Source organism: Hippoglossus hippoglossus, chromosome 17, assembly GCF_009819705.1.
Source record: "Hippoglossus hippoglossus isolate fHipHip1 chromosome 17, fHipHip1.pri, whole genome shotgun sequence".
NCBI classification, from domain to species: Eukaryota; Metazoa; Chordata; class Actinopteri; order Pleuronectiformes; family Pleuronectidae; genus Hippoglossus; species Hippoglossus hippoglossus.
The window spans coordinates 12,890,252-12,913,155 of NC_047167.1; the positions used below are offsets into that span (position 1 = coordinate 12,890,252).

At 43.1% G+C, this 22,904-nt stretch overlaps 1 protein-coding gene across 2 annotated transcripts in view; it reads right to left on the reverse strand.

Moving 5' to 3' along the window:
• Window positions 1-5,373: 5,373 nt before the first annotated feature.
• LOC117777945 (glypican-5-like) overlaps window positions 5,374-22,904 on the reverse strand; it is a 95,196-nt gene continuing 77,665 nt past the window's right edge. For both annotated transcript variants that reach the window (XM_034613062.1, XM_034613061.1), the window contains one exon: window positions 5,374-8,136. In XM_034613062.1, coding sequence (XP_034468953.1) covers window positions 7,949-8,136 — 188 coding nt within the window. In that variant the 3' untranslated portion in view covers window positions 5,374-7,948. The remainder of the gene's footprint in view (window positions 8,137-22,904) is intronic.

Consider the following 22,904-nt stretch of genomic DNA (forward strand, 5'->3'; position numbering starts at 1 on the left):
CTGACAGGAATATGGGATGCATAAAAAAAAAAAAAAGCAGACACCAACTAATACAATAATCATACAGGGGATTGTGTGAATTCAGTTCCAAGCTGACAGAGACAGAGCGAGGGAGAGAGAGCTGGAAAGGTAGAATGGCACCCAAGGGAGCAATGGAACATTCACACCAGAGCTCATCCATCTCCGGGACATGAGGAGGGAGGCTGCCTGTAGCATGCCAAGCAGAGTGAGCCTGACAGAGAATTCAACACGAGATGCTGGCCAGCCTTGAACATGCATGCACGCACACACATGCGCACACACACGTGCACACACACACACACACACACACACACTTCTCAAACTCCTCAATCATGCCTCACACCACACGCACTACTGCAGAGCCCACCGCTCTAATTGGAATGGGGGCTCATGCTAGCGGGACCACATTTCTCTCAGGCCGGCCATTGTCATGTGGCGACGTAGTTAATCTGTATTTCCAACAGCCAGACTTCCAGGGTGAGTAATCTTCAGACCTCATGTGCAGCGCCTTATTAAGACACAATACTTTCTAATGACAGCTCCTCCTCACCAAGGACTTCCATTCCCTTTCTTTTTCAGTGCATACATGATTGTCCATGAACTGTCATGTTCTATGACAACCTCAAGTGTCTGTTTGCCGGATTGGAAATTCAAATTCAAATAGATTTCCGTTAAACGTTCCACTTAAATTGGAGGTCAATGCGGATTCAGGGGCAGATCCAGGAATTAATTTGCAACTTCTTTGCAACTATGTTTAAGGATAAATGAATCTTTTACATCATCAGACCACTTCCCCTTTTTTCTTTGCATTCTCTGCTTGTCTTTTTTTTCTACTATAAGACCTAGAAAATCGTGAATAGGATGGTTCGGCCTTGGCAGAGGTATATACTCCAGTGGGGGACATTCTGGGACGCAACTTTGTAGGCCGACATCGTTAAAATAATTGAAACAAATTAAACCTCAATGCTCTTTTTTTGTGACAGGAAAACTATATATTATGCACAGATTTCAGACACAGCTTGCGACTACAGTTTATTATTGGTACAGCTGACAGAGCACAGCCTTGTGAGCTTTTTTTGGTATTTGCAGGTGAAAAGATGTTAAGGCATCGTTTTAAAAACTGGGCCTGACTTAATGCATTGCTTGTGCTAATTTTGTACCTCTAAAAGTTATAGATATAGGGCATATATAACATTTTCTTTCTGTGTTTAAGATTCTTTCTGTTTAATCTCCCATCTGCATGTGAACATGATGCTTGCTGACGTCCTACTAAGGAGTAGTGGGCAGGGACATCCAGAAAACTTCTCAGGTCTCCTCAGTGAGTTTTTAGAAAGGTGTCCAACCCAGTTGTCCAGTCCTGTGGCGTGTGTGGGGGGTCGTTCATGTCCATCCTATGTTTCTTTCATGAAGGCAGAAAAAGTTGGCACTCTGGTGGGATCTGCGGTTACTGCACAGCTCAATGGTGGCTCTGCATTATTGCGTTTGTTTTCAGTGATGTTCAGAGGAAGACGCCTGCTGAGCGTCTCATATGACTTGTATGATCTTGCACAATCAGAAACTTGTAGAATTGTTGGTACGTATACAAGTTTTGTACATACACATTAAGCCCCTTTTACACTGTTCTAAACCTTCTAAAATGTTTGTTTTGTCTGCAATGGGAATGGATACAATCGCCATTCACTCCCTGGTCAAACGACTCTGCAGTAGACACGTGTTTTAATTGGCTAGCTCCGATCAGCATTGATGGAAAAAAGAGACCTTGGTGAATGTGCTACTTTGGCAAGACAGTGAGGTAAGAGAGAGTCTCAGTTTTCGGGTGCATCTGTCTCATGTTGAACACGAACAGAGGCCAACTCCTCAAATGGTAAGGGGAAAAGAGTCAATCGCCTTTTTACTCACTCAAACTCGCTCATTTCAGTGTAAGAGCGGTATTTGTTTATATTGCCTCACAACAGTCTGACAGAAAATGGTCTGAACCTCACAGAAACTACCAGGAAAATAACCCCTCCAAACTGTTGTTTACTTGTTGTCCGCCAGCAACACATTGCATGATGGGAAACAGAAATGGCAAGTGAGACTAATCCGTAAAAAAGAGGAATCAAGCTTAAGTTCCCGTGCTGCTGTTGCAGGGCTGATCTCTGCCGGGGCTTCTGAGACTCTTGATGGTCTGTCATGTCGAAAATGTGTTTAATTGGACTCAATTAGTCGGCTCAAGAGCTCATTGAGCATAATGCTAATTGGCCGGTGGAGCAGGGTGACAGATGGAGAATTGGCAGTGACAGCTTGTGTTGGCCCGTCGCGAGGAAAGAGGGAGCTCTGAACTGAGGGGAATGGATACAGCAGAGGGCTGAAACTCAAGAAGGAGAGCTGTGGTTAACAGGAGCCGCAGGTCCCCCATGTGTTTCCCCTCTGCCTCACCCAATTGTTCATCTCTGAAAAGCTATTTCCAGTGTCCCCCCTCCCCTCCTTCCTTTGCTCCCTCCTCTGGTTCAAACTTGTCACTCTGATCCCCTGGCTGAAAAGGTAAGACAATCTGCTGTGGGGGGTGCACCACTGATCTCACCCTGTTACTGCACTGCATCAGGCTAACGTCAGGGGACATCTGCTTGAAAATGCACTTATGCATCTTAAGGTTCTGTCCACGCTGTGCGCTGCAGCTGTGCTCCCTCTCTGAATGTGTGAATTAGTGTTAGATCCACTCCTAACTATAAGGCAAGAGGAGATTTCAGTGTGTGCGAGGACTTGTAAGCGTTGACTTGGCCAAGCCAGTGGGACAGAAGCGCTGATGTGTGCTACCATTTAAAATAGCCCAGACAGACAGCTGAGCAGCTGTGACCTCAGGTCCCTCGAACTCTCAGTTGCACTCACTGACCACACTGCTCTTTGCAACGCGTGTGTGCGTCTGTACCCACTGTGTCACACACTGAATCATCCACGCCAATTTTCAAGACATTAAACTGTCTTTGCGAGACTAAGAAATAGCAGTTGATTTGTCAGACTAATTACTCTCTCTCAGTGTCTGGGTTAGCTCCCATTATTGTCCATTTTTAAAGTCATGGATGGCTTTTCTGTGTCTGTCAGCGGAGGTTATTATAGGACAACAGACGTCTTTGGTTTTACCAGGCAGGGACAATGCAGTCCAATTACAGCTTAGGCGAAGCGCAGGCACGGTATCCTTGGACCGGGCACTTGCTCTGCTCTCGTCTACACCTACAGCCTGACACTCAGTTTCACAGCGACACGCATGAAACCGACTCCAAGGATCAAATAGTCAGCCTGTGTGCAATTGGACGTACACGACTATGGGACAGGGTGTGTCAGTGAGATCATCTGTGTGCCTTTGTGATGATTTGTGCTTATAACAGTGTACGTGTGTGTGTGTGTGTGTGTGTGTGTGTGTGTGTGTGTGTGTGTGTGTGTGTGTGTGTGTGTGTGTGTGTGTGTGTGTGTGTGTGTGTGTGTGTGTGTGTGTGTGTGTGTGTGTGTGTGTGTGTGTGTGTGTGTGTGTGTGTAAGAGAGAGAGAAGGAGCTTGTGGACACAGTGTGCTTTAGCCAGGAAAGTTCTATTAGTTAATGTGCTCCCAGGCTGATGGTTAAAACAGCGGGAGGTGTGGTGAGACTTGGAGGGCCACTGTCGCCTGATACGCTGCCATCGAATGCTTTTATAATCACTGCGGAGGAAAAATAGACATTGAATATTACTTCAAAACATTTTTGCTTCTGTCCCATTGTCTGTTTTTGTGACTCCTGCGTCTGAAATAATGCGTAAAACACTGCAGGCTAAGACAAGCAGTGCTGCTGTGCATTGCAGCTGACAGCACAGACAAATTCAGGGCAATTATAGCTGATGAACAGGCAAAGTTTCCCCTACAGGAGCAGCCAAAGGGGTCAGCCGCACGTCAGCTGAGTGAGCAAACTGTCACCGTCGACGCCGCTTCCATCGCCACCGACTGTCTGCCACAGTCCTCTCCAGCACGGAACCTATTCGCGTCCCCTGCACTCAGGCCTCTCTATTCCTGGTGCAAACGAACAGACAGATATGTTTAGCAAGAGGCTTAATGGATGCAAATAAGGAAGGTCAGACTGAGATGGTGCTCCCTGCCTACGCCCTCATAGCTCAGACCTCTACTGCTGACCAGCAACAAGTATGGTCAATGAAACAACATGTTTTGTTTTTTTAAAGGGACACAAAGCAGGTCAGTGAAGTGTAATCATGATATTTATTCCTCTTGGTTTGAAGTTTTACTTGAATATGCTCACTTATATATAGATAGAGTTACTGTTGCTCAGCATTAAGGAAACAGCTAGACTGACTCACACTCAGGTTCAATGTCTATTATCACCTCCAAAGCTCACAAATGAACACATCTTGTTTGTTTTATCCACTGGTTCCCAAACTAGGGGTCCCCCGGTGGGGTTGCAAGATAGTACGAGGGTGAAGCTCCCCACATGACCACATGAGGTGATTATGACAGATTATTAACAGCACCAGTTGCAGCAGGTCAATTTACAGCACCACAGGAAACATTGCAATATGTGGATGTAGGTGATCTTTTCCTCAACTGGCTCAAATCAATATCCAACCACCTCTTGTGATCGTGGTTATTTTGAGGGTTTAGGGCTGATAAGTTCGGGAACTACTTGTTTAATTCATGCACAAATAACATTTTATTTGGGGGGCTTATTTACTGTTCCTATTTCTTGGCTGGGTGCTGTCTACTTCCAGGAGTCTTAGATTTCAAATGAGACAATGGGATTTTGTTTCCAGTCTTTATGCGAAGCTAAGATAATTGCTCCAGCCTGTGAATTAAATCAATGTCAAACTTAAACTGCTCATTAAGCATCAGTGGATGTGTCAAGTGTGGCCACCTCATTGTTAAAGCTTCGTTTGTACCGACAGGGGGAATGTGTGTGATATCAAAATAAAAAAATGTTTCGGTGCTTACTCGCCCACGCAGGCGTTTTTCACATGTTATGGTTGATTCAACTTGAAGTCAGGTGGAAGTCGGGTGATGCTCGGCTGGGAATTAGATAATTAACAAAGGTGTAGGAGAATGAGGGAAATGTCAATCAAGTGTGGTCTGCACAGGCCCACACAAACCTAAGAGGAGAATTATTCAGGACTAATGAGTGTTAAAGGCCTGTGTGGGTGTGCCACGTGTGTGTAGAGCCGTCAATAAACACGTACTCCGGAGAAAATCTGTTGTTTGCCAGTGTCCGTTGTGGCTGATTTACTATTTAAGGAGAGGCTGTTGAGACGAGCACAAAAAAGCAGAGCACCTTTAATAGAGCCCAACTGCACTGTATCATACTGATACAAAAGAGAGGAAATGAGACACAAAACAAATGATAAGTGACTTAAAATATGTACATTTATACACATGCGAGGGTATAGGGCTGTAAGTGACCTGTGGGTGCAATGAGCGCCAGTCTGGAACAAAACCAACATGGAGGAAATTATAGGAACTAAACAAACGTGGTTACAGAACATGAAATGTGACACATTTAAACTGCCGAGACCGTACGTTGTAAAGGTGGTTATCATCATTCCTCATTAAGCGCAGGCCTTTAATAGACATTTGTATATGTTTGCGTGTGGTTAAGCGGGTCATCCTTTTTGAACACATATAGGCAGAGTTAAAGGTGAATTACTTGTCAGTAGAGACAGGAAAAGTCGTTTAGAATAAAGTGTAGTTAATGGAAGAGGTATATCACTGCTCATAGACCCATGTCAAGCTTAAAGTGTGTAGCCCGTAGCTTAGATACTGTATCTGTGCAGGGCTTAGTCAGCTTTAATATTGCATCTGCATAGCAATGACCATACATTCATCATCCTCACTCACACTGCTGTACCATATCTGTGCATAGAAAATCCTCCATCTACACAAGAAACGAACCTGGTATACAGAGGAAGCCATTGTACAAGTCACACAGGTAGTTTTTTTCCCTTTTGTTCCATCGTCACGAGGAATCGTTTAAAACAAGTAATCATTTGCCCTTTAACTGTTGGGATTCCAAGGAGTGGTGAGCAGGCATTTGGGCTTTTTTGGGCTTCCTTTAGTGATTATCCCTCAAGGGCCCAAGGAGGCCTTTAACCAAGATAGAGACAATCAACCATTTACGCTAACATGCACAACTATCTAGGCACTTTAGAGTCACCAATTAACCTGAACTACATGTCTTTGAAGTGGGGGGAGGAAGCCGGAGTACCCAGAGGAGACCCTCACAGGCACCGGAAAACTCCACACTGGTTTAACTTGCAAACCTTTTTTGTTTTTCCACGTGCCAAAGTCACTCTATACGTCACTAGCGTGGACTACAGTGTCTCTTTGCTACACATGACACAAGCTGGGTTTAAAAAAAAGGTATAACAATCCCACCCTGACGTAAGCAGTTCTTTTTTCTAGTCCAGCAAAGTGTTGGTGCCAGTTGTTTTTTTTTTTTACCAAGAGCCAGTTCTTTGACGGTCAAAACACAAAGAACTGGTTTGAGACCGGAACTGGCTCCGTACCGACCCTGAACCCAGAGCCCCCCATTACTTGAAGGTGACAGTGCTACTGCCATGCTGCCCTGATATTCAAGAAAAATCCGCAACAGGACACAAAATAAAGGATTTATACAATGGCTGCCACTGAATTACATCAAACAATAGATGTACCCAATAATGTAAAAGTAAGGTTTTTATGTGTTGAATTGCATTTGAATCTGCTGCCCAACCTTACTCTTGTTGTCAAATACCGAACAATCATTTGACCAAGAAAGCGTGAAAAGTTGAAGGTTTGAAAATATATGTTTTTGTTATGCTTTCTGAAGAAAGGCCTGATCCCATCGTAGAGATTTGGAGAACCTTGAAGGTTATACATGCATTAATGTGCAATTCAACGAGCAAACACACACAACTGGATGCAGGATAAACATCATAAAAATCAACAATGTGTGGACCAAAATGTGTCCGTTCATTTCATGGCGTTGAGTTGGTAAATGATGTACATTCCTGCTTTATTTGTTATAGAAATGAAATCTCTATAGTCTTTTTTGCATTGTTTTCTACATAGTATGAACAGCAGACAACACAGTCCATTCATTGCAGGACGAAAAAACTAAAGAAAAAACCCATTCAGCTAAATCAGTTAAGAGCATTTTTGCAGAATCAGAACCTCACACACTCCCATCAAATCTTTCCTATATACAGTTACATACTATACACACCTAGTTTGTCTGCGCAATGTGTTGCGACCGTGCAAGTGTGCCTGTGCTCTATCTGTGAACTCATTACATTCTAATCCCTGCCAAGGTACACAGTCAGAGTATATCCAATCTGCCGTTCTGGGCCAGGCACCTGGGATTGATCTATCAATCTATCATGCATTCCTTAATCCTCAAAAAGAAAATACGTTTGAGTTTTCAAATAAGCAGAATTCTTCAGTCTGGCTGGCAAAGGGCTGTGGTGAGTTGTTTTTTTTTTTTTTAGAGCCTGAAAGTAAAATCCAGCAGCAGACGACGAGGACAGCTCTGTGTAGAAAACATGAACGTGAGTCGAAATGTGTTTTTAAGTAAAATCATAATGATGAAGTCCTGCTCTGAACTATGAAGTATGTGTGGAGTGTGAGTGGAAGCAAGGAGCTGCAGGACTATATTGGTGTCTGTTATACACACACATCTAATCCCAGAACAGCCTAGTGGAAGCAGCAGGCATAATCTTTGTAGATGGCCGTGCATGGGATCAGTAAAGTTCCTGCAGGAGCCCCCCCATCTACAATGTTGTCCTCCTCTCTTCCGTTTCCATCTTCTCTCCTTTCTCCATCGCTACTTTCCATCCGTGCAGATTGAGGACAGGAGTAAGGATACCGTATGTGATTTATATGATATGAACGTCCGTCTGCATGTTTCCTAGAAGGTGAAGGGGGATTCACAGGCGGTGCTGGCATCAGAACAGGGTCCACTGCAGGCAAAGTGCAGCAGAGAGCAGTGCGAGGCTCCAGGGTCGTGCCCAGCTGGCAGACGGCGAACCCCCTCTCACCTTCACCGAGGGGGGCCTGGAAGGGTTCTCGTGCGGGCTGTCACCTCCAGGCTGTCTGCCGACGGGCCTCCTTTCACTGGCGGCCTCTGTATGTGCTGGGGGAGAACAGATAGAGAGAGAGAGAGAGAGAGAGAGAGAGAGAGAGAGAGAGAGAGAGAGAGAGAGAGAGAGAGAGAGAGAAGAGACAGACACAGATAAATGGTTTGGCGCATCACTGTAATCATGGTAATATGCTTTAATGTTGAGAGTCCTTCGGGTTTTATAAAATCGTATATTAGGGGCTCATCATCTCCAATCACCATTACCGCCGCCTCACTCCGAGGATTTTCAAAAACAATCTGACATGAAAATGATGTGCGATTACGTCTGTTACAGTTAAAGTGAGTTCATATGTGCATCTGAAGAAGCACAGCTGTGGCTGCTTTAGTCGAAAGGACCTGTAATTTATTTTGAACAGTGCTTTGATAAAATTCAAAAATGCATGTGCAGTGCTACTGGGCTGCTCTCGAACTACCAACTCATTTTGGAGCTAGTAAATCCCTTTCGTCTCTGTGTTTTTTCTGTGTTTTTCTGCCCTACAGAGACAGTAAAATAAAAACTCTTCACACACACACACACACACTGTGGTGGACTGATGGGTCGTCTTATCTCCAACAACACCCTTTAAGCAGCCATTTTATCACAGGCCCCGCAAATCACACCAACACATAAAGCTGCACACACAAACACTTTGTTGCTGACATCAGTGAAATCCAAGCTTTCCTGAAAAAGGACTTGACTCATACCTCCTCCACTTGCTGCTCTTCCAGTTTCTCAAGCTTAATAACTTTGATATCACAATATCACAGCTCTGGTTGTGAACCTACATCATCCCTCTTGTTTGGCTTTATTTCAATGATCACATCATCGTCTTATGCACATGATGCGAGATAGGGGGACATTCCTACCTTAATTCAAGAGTGTGGTCCTTCAGTTTGAGAGCAGGAACTACTGATTTCATGTTTCATGCGCTCTTGCACTCAAATAACCCCTGTTTGTGCTTAGATTTCCTCTGCTGGTGACAGATTTCCTGCAGTCCAGCTTTAGCTCTTTTCCTTGCGCCCTTACGCTGCATCTGTGTGCAGATTTACATTTTTTCTGCTCTTGGATTATTTTGTGCGACAAGTCTGTCAAAACTTCCCAAACCAATGGAAGGCCAGGTGTAGTGACGACAATGGTGCATTTGCCAGGTCTGCAGGCAATCTGTGGGTTTAACGGGGCAAACGTGTGCTGTGCACCTGTCTCATATTACTAATGCGTCCTCAAAATAACAGTGACATACCGCACCCCTGACTTCAGACCAGGTTTTTGTTTGTCAAAAGCACAATCACTCTCCACGTTCTCGGCAGTGTAGCAACAATGTGCCCGACCACACCTCATTTTAGGATCAAGCACAGGTGCCTTTTCTATTTAAACAAGCTGGGCGCTGGATGGGAAAATAACAACTGTGTGGGAGTGAAACTGGCAAAGACACTTGCATCGCGCTTGATGCTTCTCTGCTTTGCTTTAAAGCAGTTATTTTGCTTTCCTCTGGGGGGTAAAAACATGTTGTTGTCTAAAAGAAATCATGCATCCTACTCTCTGCTCCTCTTCATGACCAAACCCAACCTAAAAATGTACATGATTGGATTGAAGACAGATGACCACCCTCAGCACACAAATTCCCCAGTAAAATCCCATAAACATGCATCGCTCAGGTGATACAAGTGTCATACATTTAGTTTGTACCCTCCTGCAGGAGTGAAAAGGCTCAGAAATCCCTGTGTGAGCGCCCAAAGATGGATGAGGTGACATCAAGGTTTGCTGATCCCAAAGGATACAGCAAGAAACACATGCAGTCAAGGGTGAAGGATAGAACGGGGGTGTGTTGTGTCAGGGAGTAAACAATTTATCAGACTACTGACAATGATCAGTGTCAAAATGTCTCTTTAGGCAGTCACAAAAACAGGCCAGGTTTGCAGGGATTGAGACCAGCTTGGGTGTGTAAACCAATCTGTCTAGATTGTCTGAATCCATCTGTGAACTCAGCTGCCAAACAACTCGACAGCCAGGTGTGTGGTAGACGTTGCGTTAATAGGAAACCTAAAAAGAGCTCTGCATAGCTAACTAAATCAACTCTTCACAGATATAAATTGGTGTTTTGGAGATGTCATCTGATATGATTTTTCTTTCAGATACGCCATGTCCAAATTGTTTTTTAAATCTTCTGTAGAACTGAGAATGTACATCAACCCATCCCTATTATGCACATGGGTTTTATGTGCATGCAAGTCTGAATAAGGCTCGGCAGGGCTCTAGAGAGAGAGAGAGAGAGAGAGAGAGAGAAGTGTGTGCCAATGGTTTTGTGTTGTTCCAGTAGACAATAGACAAAGACATCATTTGTCCCAAATCAGATTGCTGTTATTGTTTCAGTGGAAATGGGCTGCATCTCATCAGAGACATGTCAGAAGACAGCAGTACAACACAACACTAATACATCTCCACTGCAGGCTGCCCAAGTGGCTAATTACTGGAACGGGTCCTTGGTAGCTATTCAAGAATGCATAGTGTTGGTGGAAGGGTTTGGGATCTGTTAAATAAAATACTATTGGATGAAATAAAACTGATCATCTAATGTAAACTAATGTAACCATTTGTGCCAAACTTGGTAATTGTCTAGAGTGCCACTGGCTGGGAGACACATAAACAAGATGGAATCAAATTAATATTTTAGCTGATGCAGTACAGTGGTAGATAACTTGTTTTAGATTCAAACAATTTGTAAGGATACAATTATTGATATGTATATATATATAATATATATTGAATGTTGTTACACAGGTCAACAATAGAAACGTGATTATGCATTGCACCATATTAAACTTGGAGAAATTACTTTTCAAGAAGAGAACATTTTTATTCGGTAGATTTATTCTTAAATCTTAATCTTAATCTTTATTGCGGCGAAACCTTCATGCACAAGGAAGGCCAAGAATCATATGTGATGAATTTTTGTTTAAAATATTCAAATTTTCTTTTTCAGCTAATTCAACAAACACATTACTTTTGAAAAGAATATAACAGACTGTGATGAACACTGTTATCACATGGTGTGAAAATATTGTGTCATGATAATATTTAAATATTATTCTAATGCATATTATTATATCATATGGATATGTGAAGCATTCAAGCGTAGCAGTAGTTGAGAGAAATGACATGACCACAGTTATAAAACAGAACAGTAGAGGCAGTAGAGACGTGAGGGAAAAAAGAGGCGCATTGAAATAGTTAAGTCCCCAAAAGCATGAAACAACCTGAAGCACATCAAAAACCGAAAACCAAGAGTGGCAGGAGGATAATGGAATGTGATGTTGTTGTCATAATGAGATAATGTTAGCAGATAAGCTGTGTTTCATGAGCTGGCTCACGTCTAAATCCCCCAAAGAAGGAAAGAGAACAAGCAAGGCAGAAAGCAAGGGTGGAAGGGAGTGAAAGATGATGTAAAGGGTGAGAAGAGGAAAATAGTTTGGTTTGCTTTTCAGCATGAGAGAGATGTCGCTCGCATCAAGGATACATGATGGCGCACCGCCGTGCGTCTCCCATCACAACAACATTCAACACTAAATGACATATGCTCTCTACCAGTAAAAGATAAATGTGATTTAATTGGTAAAAAGCTTTATTATAGTCAGCAAACGGTGACAGTGACAAACAAGAACAGGGCAGAGCAAACGTGGGAGACAAATAGATGCCGAGAGATCTGTGCAACATCACAGACATTAATGTCTGAGAGGAAGTGTGTAAATGTGTGTGTCTGTGCCCTGTAATAGTATAAAGAATGGGCTGAGGGAGCTTTCATTTGTCATTAAAGCCTGCAGCAGACAGGGTCGTGAGAAGAAAGAGGATGAGGCATCATGTCGCTTCATCCATCTGAACATCCAACACTCATACAGGGACTGTGTCACCTTTAATACTACAGATACAACACAAGACCCTCTGCCACCCTGTTGACCTCTCTGTTGGCTAAGTGTGTGAGAAATGGTTCATAGTGTCCTTTGCCATTATTGCCTCTCCAGGGGCAGCTTGTGTGTTTGGAGGAGACTCCATTTCCCTCTGGCCCAGGAGCAACAACAGCTGCTTCTAACAAGCCTGGACGCTGCACCGAGGAAGAGGTGGACCCCGGGTTCTTGCCAAGAAGAAGGAGGGATTGGAGGGTAGGGAGAGAGAGGAAGGGAGGAGTAAGGGTTGGAAGGTGAGTGGGAGGAATAACAAACGTCTTGTTCATCATTTCTTTGGAAAAATTCTGAGGGACAGAAAATTGCATGATGGTTGTCCGGGCAGCCATTACATTTTTCTGCTGCTGTCCTCGCTTTCTCTTTCCTTCACTCATCTCGTTTGTGCTTCTTTTGGTTTGTCAGCACCCGGCCACTGCTGCCGCATAGTCTAAATCCACTAATCTATGTAAAGGGAAGAAACTAAATGTCCTAGACTAAAAGATTTTGTCCGTCTTCTCCTCACTGTGTCACGCATAGACAAGATAACGCACTCTTAGGCTACGTTGACTCTGACAGCTTGGTTTATCACCCAAAACACGATCAAGCTCATTGTATAATAGACCAGTGATCTGACCACGGCAGATTCGGACCACATATGAAAGTGGCCCAAAATCGATTTGGAAAAGATCAGATTCCATGTGAGTTGTGCTGTTTACACTATCATAAAAAAAAAACACACCTTAGTTTTGGGCCACTTGAGCCTGAACATAGCCTTACAGTATGAATGCACACAACACACGTGGACATGAAAAGGAAACCGAGGTCCACATATGTGTTTTGGATGCTTGTTTGTCTGTCTGTCAGTCTCCTCTAAGCAGAATACTGGCATTGTAGCAGTAATCCAGTCAAAATTGTGCTACTGCACTTGGGCTTAGCAGGTTGTCAGGCTATATGCCATCAACATGACAAGGCAGCTTTTGGAGTCTATGCTCAGACTTGTATCCATTATAAACATAGATATTTGCTCAATTTAATTGTGCAGTGCTGTCTCTGAATGAGAATGGTCTTGTAGCGTCCCACTCTTACTTTAGAGTAACCTATTTTGTACAGTTTAACTTAACCAAACCACAGAAGTTACATCTGCAAACAGAAGACTTTCTTGTTTACCAAGAGCTTTAAAGCAGTTTTCACTCCTCCACCTGCTGTGTACAATTATAAACACGGCCAGAAGGTAGAGTGCTAATTTACGGCACATAGGGGGAGTGTGATGGAGGTGGGTGGAGGTCAACAGCTTGCTCCTCCTCTCTCTCTCATTCTCACCATATTCCTCTCTCTAGGCTCACACCCTGTCTTGACCTTGCAGGTTTTCTCCCTGCTAAGCTGTTGATGGGAGACGGATACAGAGCGGTGGGGTGGGAGGGGTTGTAAAGCAGCTCATGGTCCTGAATTTTGACAAGGCTATTGGGTCTGCCTCACGGCGATGTTTCATTAAGAGAGGTGACCTTTGACTCGTTTTTAATCACTCACACAGGCAGAAACACATATGTAAGCATGCACACAGGCAAAACAGAATTTACGCACGTTCATAGTGCATGTACGAACACACACACACGCAGACATGCTGTCTGAATTAGTTGGTAGACGAGTGTGTGCTTGGTTCCAGTTTAAGTCCGAGAGCTGTGAGGATGCCTCAGAGACAACTGTTCCTCTACTTCCTCTGTGACAGCTCTGGTAAGCGGCCAAATAATGGCACTGTTGATTTGCTAGATGAATCCTTATTTGATGTTAAGAGTTCTTTATGCCACCAGCCAATATGTGCTCCATGTGTTCCAGCTCAGGGTTTCTCAAATGCTGTGAAATTATTTGAACCATTAGACTCTGTTGACCATGATTCACCATGATGTGTGATTATATACTTGTCATCTATCCAAAGAAGTTTTGGAAGATGTTTGTGTAGATTAACTGTTCAGCTGCCCTCCTTTGCAGCACAGCAATCAGATGGTCTACTGTTAGGATAGGAATGGTCTTTATACATCCTGAGAGCACACATCCATTCAGTGACCAAAGTTACTCCTTGGTTGCAATATTATCATAAACATATATTTTCACATGCCCAACATACTTGAATGTATACGGCCCAATAGACACCACCACGTGGTATATACAAGTGTTTTCAATTCTTGGGGTAAAGCCAGTATTACTAAGACACAGAGCAATCAATCTGCCTCCAATCAGACCTTTGAACAGTAATAAAAGATGGATGCTGATCCTCGTGGCAATGGATCAAGACTGTCCTGACACTCTTTGGTACATCAGGAGAATGTTAAAACTCTATGGGTCACAATGTATTTTGAATGCCTCTTTTTAACTGTCTTACACACAGACATTTACCTTCCCAAGAACTCACACAATGTTTCCTTATCTCTTTTCACACACTTTCTCACAAAGGGTGCTAAGGTTAAAGGGTGGGCACAAGGAAAGGATGCATTCACGCAGTTCATGACTGGCCATTCATCTTGGTGCTCTTTTTGTCTATGGTTCACTCTTTATGTGGTGCCATGGCAGGTTGGGGCTCCTCAACCCATCAAACTAATCTCCCTGTTCTGTATTCTAAGTTACACACTGAATTCCCCTGCACACACACACACATACACACATACACACAAAGTCGCTGTTCTGGGAACTGTCCTTCTGGTTCACAGGCAACCTGCGTAGGGAATCCAGGACTGGTACAGGGTCTCTGGCAGGCCACTCGAGGGGCTAAAGGGCCAAAAATACAGGGGCACCAGTGGGGTACACATCAGAGCCTACAGCTAACCTAGCAACGGGCACAGCAGCATGGCAACTCCAGAGCAGGGATCAGTGCAATGGAATCTACCCTGCGATTCTTAGACTATTAAGCTCCTTGGCAAGATTAAGATTTACTCCCCTAGATTCACACACACAAACACATACACACAGAAACAAATAGGCTAAAGGGGCCCTGGGAGGACAGTGACCTCCACCAGTCAATGTGACAGATTCACAAGATGGAGGGGACTCCTGAGGAGAAAGCAACCTCTATGCAACAGAGGAGCGAGTACAACTTCTCCATCTTACAGCGGCACATACATTGCATTCCCCACCAGAACACTCATTTGCCATTTGGATGATATCAGTGTTGAGACACACACGCCCAACACTACACCTGCCTGCACTCAAACGCCAGATGCCTCCTTGCATTGGCAGGTGTCAGATTGTCCTTGTCGACAGACAAGCGTGAAGGATGCAGAGATAAACTCACATTCATATTCTTTTGCTCCCTCACTGAGACACACATGCATGCACACACTTTATTGCCATCCATTATAGTCAAGAGGAAGTGCACATCAGGTAGCACTCAAGAGATATTGTTGCTGTGTGTGTCTCCTGTCTTAACATTCCACACACAAATCTCTTCTCTTGCCCACTGCAATCCCCCAATCAGCACACTCTCAGGATAAATAATATTCCCTCTAAGATTCTCTCTTAAACTGTACAGAGCATGTCCTTTTTTTTCCTTGTGTGCCAAGAATCCAATGATGACTTCAATGCTTCAGAGGATATAAGCTGAATTGTGGAAAATATCTTCCAGTGTGTTAGTGTGTAAACTTTCAATAGGGTGCTACCTTCTCAGTGACACCAAGAAGCAGGAGCCATACAACAGTAAGCAGCAGAGAATAGATTGCAACCTTGTGTAAGTCCATGTGAGCAGCCTCCTATGAATTAATACGATCTAAGTGATGCTCGCTTCTTCAACTTCAAAGCTTTTTCAGAAATCTGTGTGGGTTAGAAAAGGAGAAAAAAAATACATGGTGTGATGTTATAAATGTTTGATTTTGTGGGGGTGAGTCAAATACTTTGATGTATACTTTTGATTGCATAACTGACTGCAGTTTTAGAAACAAATTACACATGTGCACGACATTACCTACGCTGTCAGTGGGCCTTCCAATCTGATCTGTAATCAGCTGAAGCAGTGAGAGGTCAGCCCCCTCCCAGCCCGCGGGCCTGACAGTCCGCTCCAGGTTCAGCTCTAATTGCCAAATCAATTATGGATAAGAGAGAAGGGCTTTGTCGCTCTCAGTGCTGGTCAATAGGATAGGCTTTTAATGAAGTGACTTGTCTTGCATGTGCATCCCTTTGATAGATACACATTTATAAGACCACACACACAGACTCCCACCGCAGGTAGTCAATACAAAAATTGGCTCATTGCTTGCAGCTTCCATTATCTGACCAATCATGCAATGCTAATGCAGCTCCGCTGTCTAAAGCAGATAGTTTGATCGTGGTTTTGCTTTAAAACAAGTTTGAATCGTTTGAGTTTGCTATTCAAGGGGCCGGCCTCATTGGGAGAATTCCATCCCAACTCCCTCCATGCTTTCTTTCCCTTTCTCCTCACTTAGTTTGTATTTCCCCCTGCATACCAGGGTGAACTGAGACAAAGAGGATCAGACTCATCCCTGCTTATCCTTCAACAGTATTTTTCAATATCAATGGAATGTCTGTCTTTATTTTCTCAGTGCTGTGTTACGGCAGGAATGCCAGTTTGTGTTTGGAGCCAGGGTTGGGCTACGGGCAAGGCAGGCGAGAAGTCAAGAAGGTAACTCATGCAACTCCCCCGCCCACCCTCTGAGCCAATCCCCATCTCAACTACCAGCAGCTTGCATGGGTACAGGCATTAATAAAGAAGCCTAAATAAACTAGGGCTGTCACAAAGTTGCCTCAGTTGTAGCTTTTGCTGTTGGTGTGTGTAGCTTGCAGCAACACATTTCCATAAATCCATTTATCACTGATTAATTCTGGTCCCAATGACAACAATGACAAGTTTAATCTGAGCCTGGCTGCAGTTGCGGGGAAGGGTGGTGTATGAGCATGTTAAGCACACAATAAATTTCAGGTCAGATCTACTGAATTTGCAGCTTTCAATAAAAAAAACTCTTTATGAGTCTGGACACCATCTTTAAAATGCCATTTACTGCTTGGGAACCTGCACATGTTGTAAGGATTTCTCGCTATGTAAGTGGATAAGAGCTGCTTTTGTGGTGCTGTAGTTAAAGACTTTTATGTGGCGACAAAATCAGAGCACTGAGTCACTAGCATTCCTTTTTTCTTGGCTAGTAAACTTCATAGCAATTATACAAAATGCTAAATTCTATGTATCGTTTTTTTTACTAACTGCCGAGGTCGTAATTCCTAACACTTCCTTTAGTTTATATCCACACCGAAGATTCTTGGTGTTTCCCAAACAGGATCCCAAAGGTGTGCTGGAGAGGCTCAATCATAAAGGTCTCAATGATACTGCTTAGAAAGGAAATGATGATGCTGGCTAATGAGAACCATTCTCCTCTGATGACCTCATGCCTAGGGAGCCCTTCAAGCTAATATGCTCTCAAAGTGCCATAAAAAAGCCACAGGGCAGAATGTGCCAAGCTAGGATGAAAGAGGAGACTACTGAAAAGCTGGGTGGAAGATCGTAAAAAAAAGGGATGGATGGGGACAGCAGGAAATTGGAGACAGTTGATAACAAATTCTATTGTGTAATATAGAAATAAAAACATGTTATATGAAAATTTCAATAAAACATAATATTTGTCAGGTATTTTTAGCGCTCCAAATGGGTTTGAGCACATTTTTCTACAGGATTATCACTATAATTGTTTTGTTAGTAAGATAGGTATTTCCCCAAAATTCGTTTCATATGGAATAATACTGACATTTCTCAGAATAAATCACAGATTTTTTCAAGGTAAGTATTGAAAATATTGTGCAATCTTATTCACTAGCTGTGTCACAGATGAGTCGGAATATCTGCGAGAAATTGTAATTTACTCCTCCCATATCCATACGCAAACCAGACCATCTCCCTGCCCCGCCAAAGCTATCTCTGATCCTCTGGTTCCTTCTTCCCCAGCCCTGCTCTGCCCTACGGAGCTCACTCTTAGCCCCTTGAGCTCCAGATGAAAGGCTAGGGGAAATGGCAGTCCTACTGGTAATATCCGCAATGGGACATCTGCTGTCCAGCCGGCCTCTACACACGCTAGTCCTCTGAGGCCCAGGCTCATTCCAGGTCCTAGGATGGGAAGAACAAGGATTGGGTCTACCAAGCCTGGCAGAGAATACGAGCACCAAATCCCTCATCCACCCTCTCACGCTAGATTGAATCATAGGTTTGTACAATCATCCTCTCTGAACCTCAACCCTTAACTTTTTATCTTCATGTTAGCTGAACTCCCAATCCTCTGTTACCTCTTGTACTGAAGCATCACGTCATACAGGTCTATGGTATTAACCCCGCATTTTCGTCTCAAAGCGTTTTCCTGCTCCAACACCTCTACTTTTGACCATTTGTCCTTTCTCCAACAACAACTTTCATCTCTCCTCCCTTAATCTCCGGTTTTCTAACATGAAAGGTCAATGCGTGCTAGGTCCAGAGCAAAAGAATGCGGCAGTATGTTTGGGGCCAATCCATTGTAATCCTGCTAACACTGGTGTAAGGTTGACCATATCCTGCCCATGCAGACGCTCATGTTGGGAATGTACTTCCCCTGCTAGGGTGAACAGCTGTCCCACACCTTTACAGCCTTATAGGCTTTGGAGAGACGTTCTCTCCATTCCTTTGACATTCAGGTACAAACACAGCAGAAACTCAAAAACATACTGGAATGATACGTCACTGAATTACAGAATCAAAGTCATATTCAAGGTTATATCAGACACATTAACATCTCCCTACAAGAAAGCTTGTGTGTGCATGAACAAAATAGAGAGTGAAAGGAACATTGGGCATTGATGGATAATGAATACAAGTCTCAAATACAGTTTGTGCCATCCTGACTTAAATGTATAATTAGCTGATTGGGGCCTTTTGATGAGTCTCTAGTACATGCATGCATGCCTATAATCTCCCCTAACACTGATATATGACAAATGCATGTGTACGTCTATCTTTCTGAGGACCAGTGTGACAATTAGCCCTTCCAGAGTCAAGACATTTTGGTCAGTCTTCTTACTAAACTGCAAAGGACTGTAAGGGATACAACTTTTAGGGTTAGGATTAGAATTAGGTTTAGGATAGGATAGGAAGCAGGTTAGGGGAAGGCAAAGCATTATGTAGTTGTGTCCTCACAAAGGAGAAGACCAAGTATGTGTGTGTGTTTAAATGTAGACTAAAATTTGCAACTTTCGCTATACTAAAAAAACACTTCACAAAAGTAGCAGCTGTGAATTTGAAATAGTGTTCGGAGTTTACTTCCCTTCGGGTCAGGTTTACACCACACACACACACGGCCAGCTGTTTCCTTCTGTGTGAGGGTATGCAAGGAGAGTAAAGTCAATATATTTGTCCCTCTCTCCGAGAAAAACAGAAGCACACTGATCCTCTCTTAAATCTTCCCGTCTTGTCAGATGTACATAATTATGTTCTTGAACAGGATGGCAAGGCAAGACGAGCATTGCCAGCGGCTCCATGCTAATAGACAGGTTTAGCGACTGAAGTGCAGCGAGTGAGAGCAATGCCAGGGGTGTCTTCACTTTCTTGATGAGCTCACCAGTGTTCCTGACAGATGGTGTTTGTTACCCAAAGAGAATTGTACTTCCATGGCTGTACGATTCACACTTTTTCACTGCATATCCCTCTGGCTCAATCACAGACAGTGTTTATCCATGTGTGTACTTCTCCTCCTCCTCTGAGATGGATAACTTGCTTTTCTCCTGCGTGTATTTTCTGTATTTTCATGGCTTCTCACACCTTTTCCAGGTGGACTGCCTCAACAGCAGCACAAACAAAACTGTACTGCACTCAAACACAAAGGCTACAGTGGGATTTCATTTTTCTCCCATGTTCCACCCTAAACTGCTTTAACATTTCATGAAAACTAAAAGCAAACTCCCCTCTTCCCTTGCACTTTCAATGCAAAAGGAAAAACATCTCTTCCATGTCTGTTTTCTCAGATTTGCACATCCACTGTGCCATAATCTCACTCAAGACTGTTGGGAAGCAGGCAGACAAATGCACAGACATTAGGAGTCTCCTTTTGATATTTAATGGAGAGATAGTCTAACGTGCCACTGTGGGTCTTTTTTTAGAGATTAATGCGTTAATAGGCAAGCTACAAATGAATAGCTCCTTTGGAAAGAGCAGCCATAAGTGTTCCTGGGCCAATACAGTTAATAAGCCATAGTCACGCCACAAAATGCACCACAGAGGAGGCTCTCACAGCCGCAGGGCAGAGGGATGATATGGTTCATTAAAGATTCACTGAATAATTCTCCTGTTCATGGCTGTGGTCATGGCTTCGTACATGACCAGGCCTTGTTTAGTTGGCGCACAAAGTACACTAGCATGTCTCCAGGCAAAAGTAGCAGGATCTGAACCGCGATCAAACAGGCATGAGATCATGCAATCAGACTGCGCTTTCTTCTAGTAGTGGAGAGCAAATTGGAGTATGTGAAAAGAATGTGACTTTTCCAACTCCCTCTCTCAAGCCTACACATACATAAGATATACATATATATATAGCTCAGTGTTCCTATAGTTGCCTGCAATCCTTTGGTTTTCACAACTATTCTTAGTTATTTTTTATAGAAGCTCATATATCTGCATCATTTTATAATGCAGAGGGCTGTGTGCATGAATCTCATCTCCTATAAGACTTGCAGCGGTTCCATCATATCTGAGTGATGATAGAGACAGTCAGTCTGTCCTCTGCAGATTAGTGCTATTCATTAACATGTAATGAAGTCTCCCTCAGCAGAACAGTGGGTGGTCATGCCCCCTTTTTAACATGGACCTTGGGAGCTCTGCCACATCTACAGAGGCATACAAATGAACAGGCAGATGGAAGTTAAAATATGCCTCCTATCACTGTAATGCATTACAATCCCACCAACACAAGGAATTCCTTTAACAGTTGCCAAGGTTGTTGCTTGAATCAATAGTGGTTAAACCAATGTTTGTGAAGTCATGAGAGAATAATAGATCAGACGATCTGTTTTTTGTTTTTCTATTTCTTCTTTAACATGTCTTAATCCCAATGAGTCAATGTTACATTGAAATGCTAATTTTAAAGTGTCAAGCACTACATTGCCTCAAGATGTCAGATGTATATTGAGCTTTAAAGTCTTGAAAATAGTCGGAGGAAATTCTTGATCCAGAACTGGTCACTTTATGGTGCTTAGCAGGGGAGTGTGTGAGTATCATGGATAAGTGCATGCTTACTTGACCAGCCTTGGCCAGTGTAAATGGACAATATAAATAGAGTCTTTACTCCAGAGGACGAGTGTTGTCCAGCTCTTAGCATTCATAGTCCACAGAGAAACAAATTGCTTTGAGGCATAAGCTGCTTTTAGACATGCCATGAACTCCTGACATTTTCCTGAAACTTTCCGTAGGGGCTGTACGTGAGGTTTCAAATGTCGAAGCCAATCGCTCCTGACGTTTTCTGGAAAACGCCTAAAGGAATTCGGTGTGAGCCAGTGCTACAGCAAGAACATGTCGAATGTTGAAACGTTTCTTACACGAGACGGATGCAAAAGTGTGAATGTTATCGATATATTCCTGTTCTGACCTGGACAATATCTGGTTGCGTTATTTTATATGTGAGCGTCCGGAAAATATCCAGACCCAATTTCCCAGAGTTGTCTGAAAGTAGCTATGTAGTCAGAGTTGCCTCATAATCTGCAGTCTGTTTTTATAGATACACATAGGGCGGTCACCTTTTCCAAGTTGCATAGTGTAACCAACATTGTTTTGAAGGCTCAAGTACAGCTGAACAAAGCTCACCAAGATATGGATTTGTACTTTGAGCACAGTCTAATCGGTTTTGTTCCGTAAATCTCAGACAGTGGTTTTGATTGATTATCCCCTGCTGAAATACTGCCTCTGTTGTCAGAGCTCTGAGGAGGCTGGCATGTTTTATCCACATCAAAACGAGGAGCAGGGCAGCAATGACCTGTCCAGAGCTGTGTGTTACTGGGAGTGTAATGGCTATTGACTGGTGCATTAGCTGTATATTGGCATGGATCATCTCCTTGCCACCTTGAAAACTATTGGTTTTAAACCATACTGGCTGTATGATCTTTTCTATGCTGATTTAGAGCCCTCACATCTTGTGAGTATTTTTTTGTTCATAAATAAATTGCAGTGGATGAGGTCTCATTTTTGCTTTTTGTGCTAGAATAGTATCATTTTGACAATTGTGGCCTTTTACACCACTTCCAGGACTACAAATAGCTGCAAGTAGTTACATGAGACAAGCACCGCGTGTTACATGAGTACAATAAGGATTTGACTACCAAGCCAGTAATCATCATCATGATAGGAGAAGACACTGATGGGATATGTCTTGCTTCCTGTCAGTCTTTGCTGTGGTCCAACTAATATATAATTTGTAAAAAAAAGTGTGCTGAAAATGTATAGGCCTAAAACAAGTCAGTGTTGCCCTTGAGGTGACAAAATGAGGTCTGTTGAAAATGTACATACAGATCCAGTGATGCCAAAGTTTCTGTAGGTTAAATTTAACGCAGAATTACTTACACTTCCCCATAATTATAGCGTAGTCTAGTCATAAATAATCCTTGACACATCATCTTGCAAACTACAGGTAGAGACAGTAGGTTCATAGTCGTTGTCACGGCCAAGCCGAGTAAACTGATATGGATAATGATATAACAATAATTGTAATAATATTAAATAAACATAAATAATAAATGTATAATTTAGATTAATAAATAATTTAGATTATTTGCCAAAAATGTTGAATGTCATGGTCAGAACATCTCGACGACCGGCACACTCCAATGTCTTGTTGTATTTAGTGGCGTTC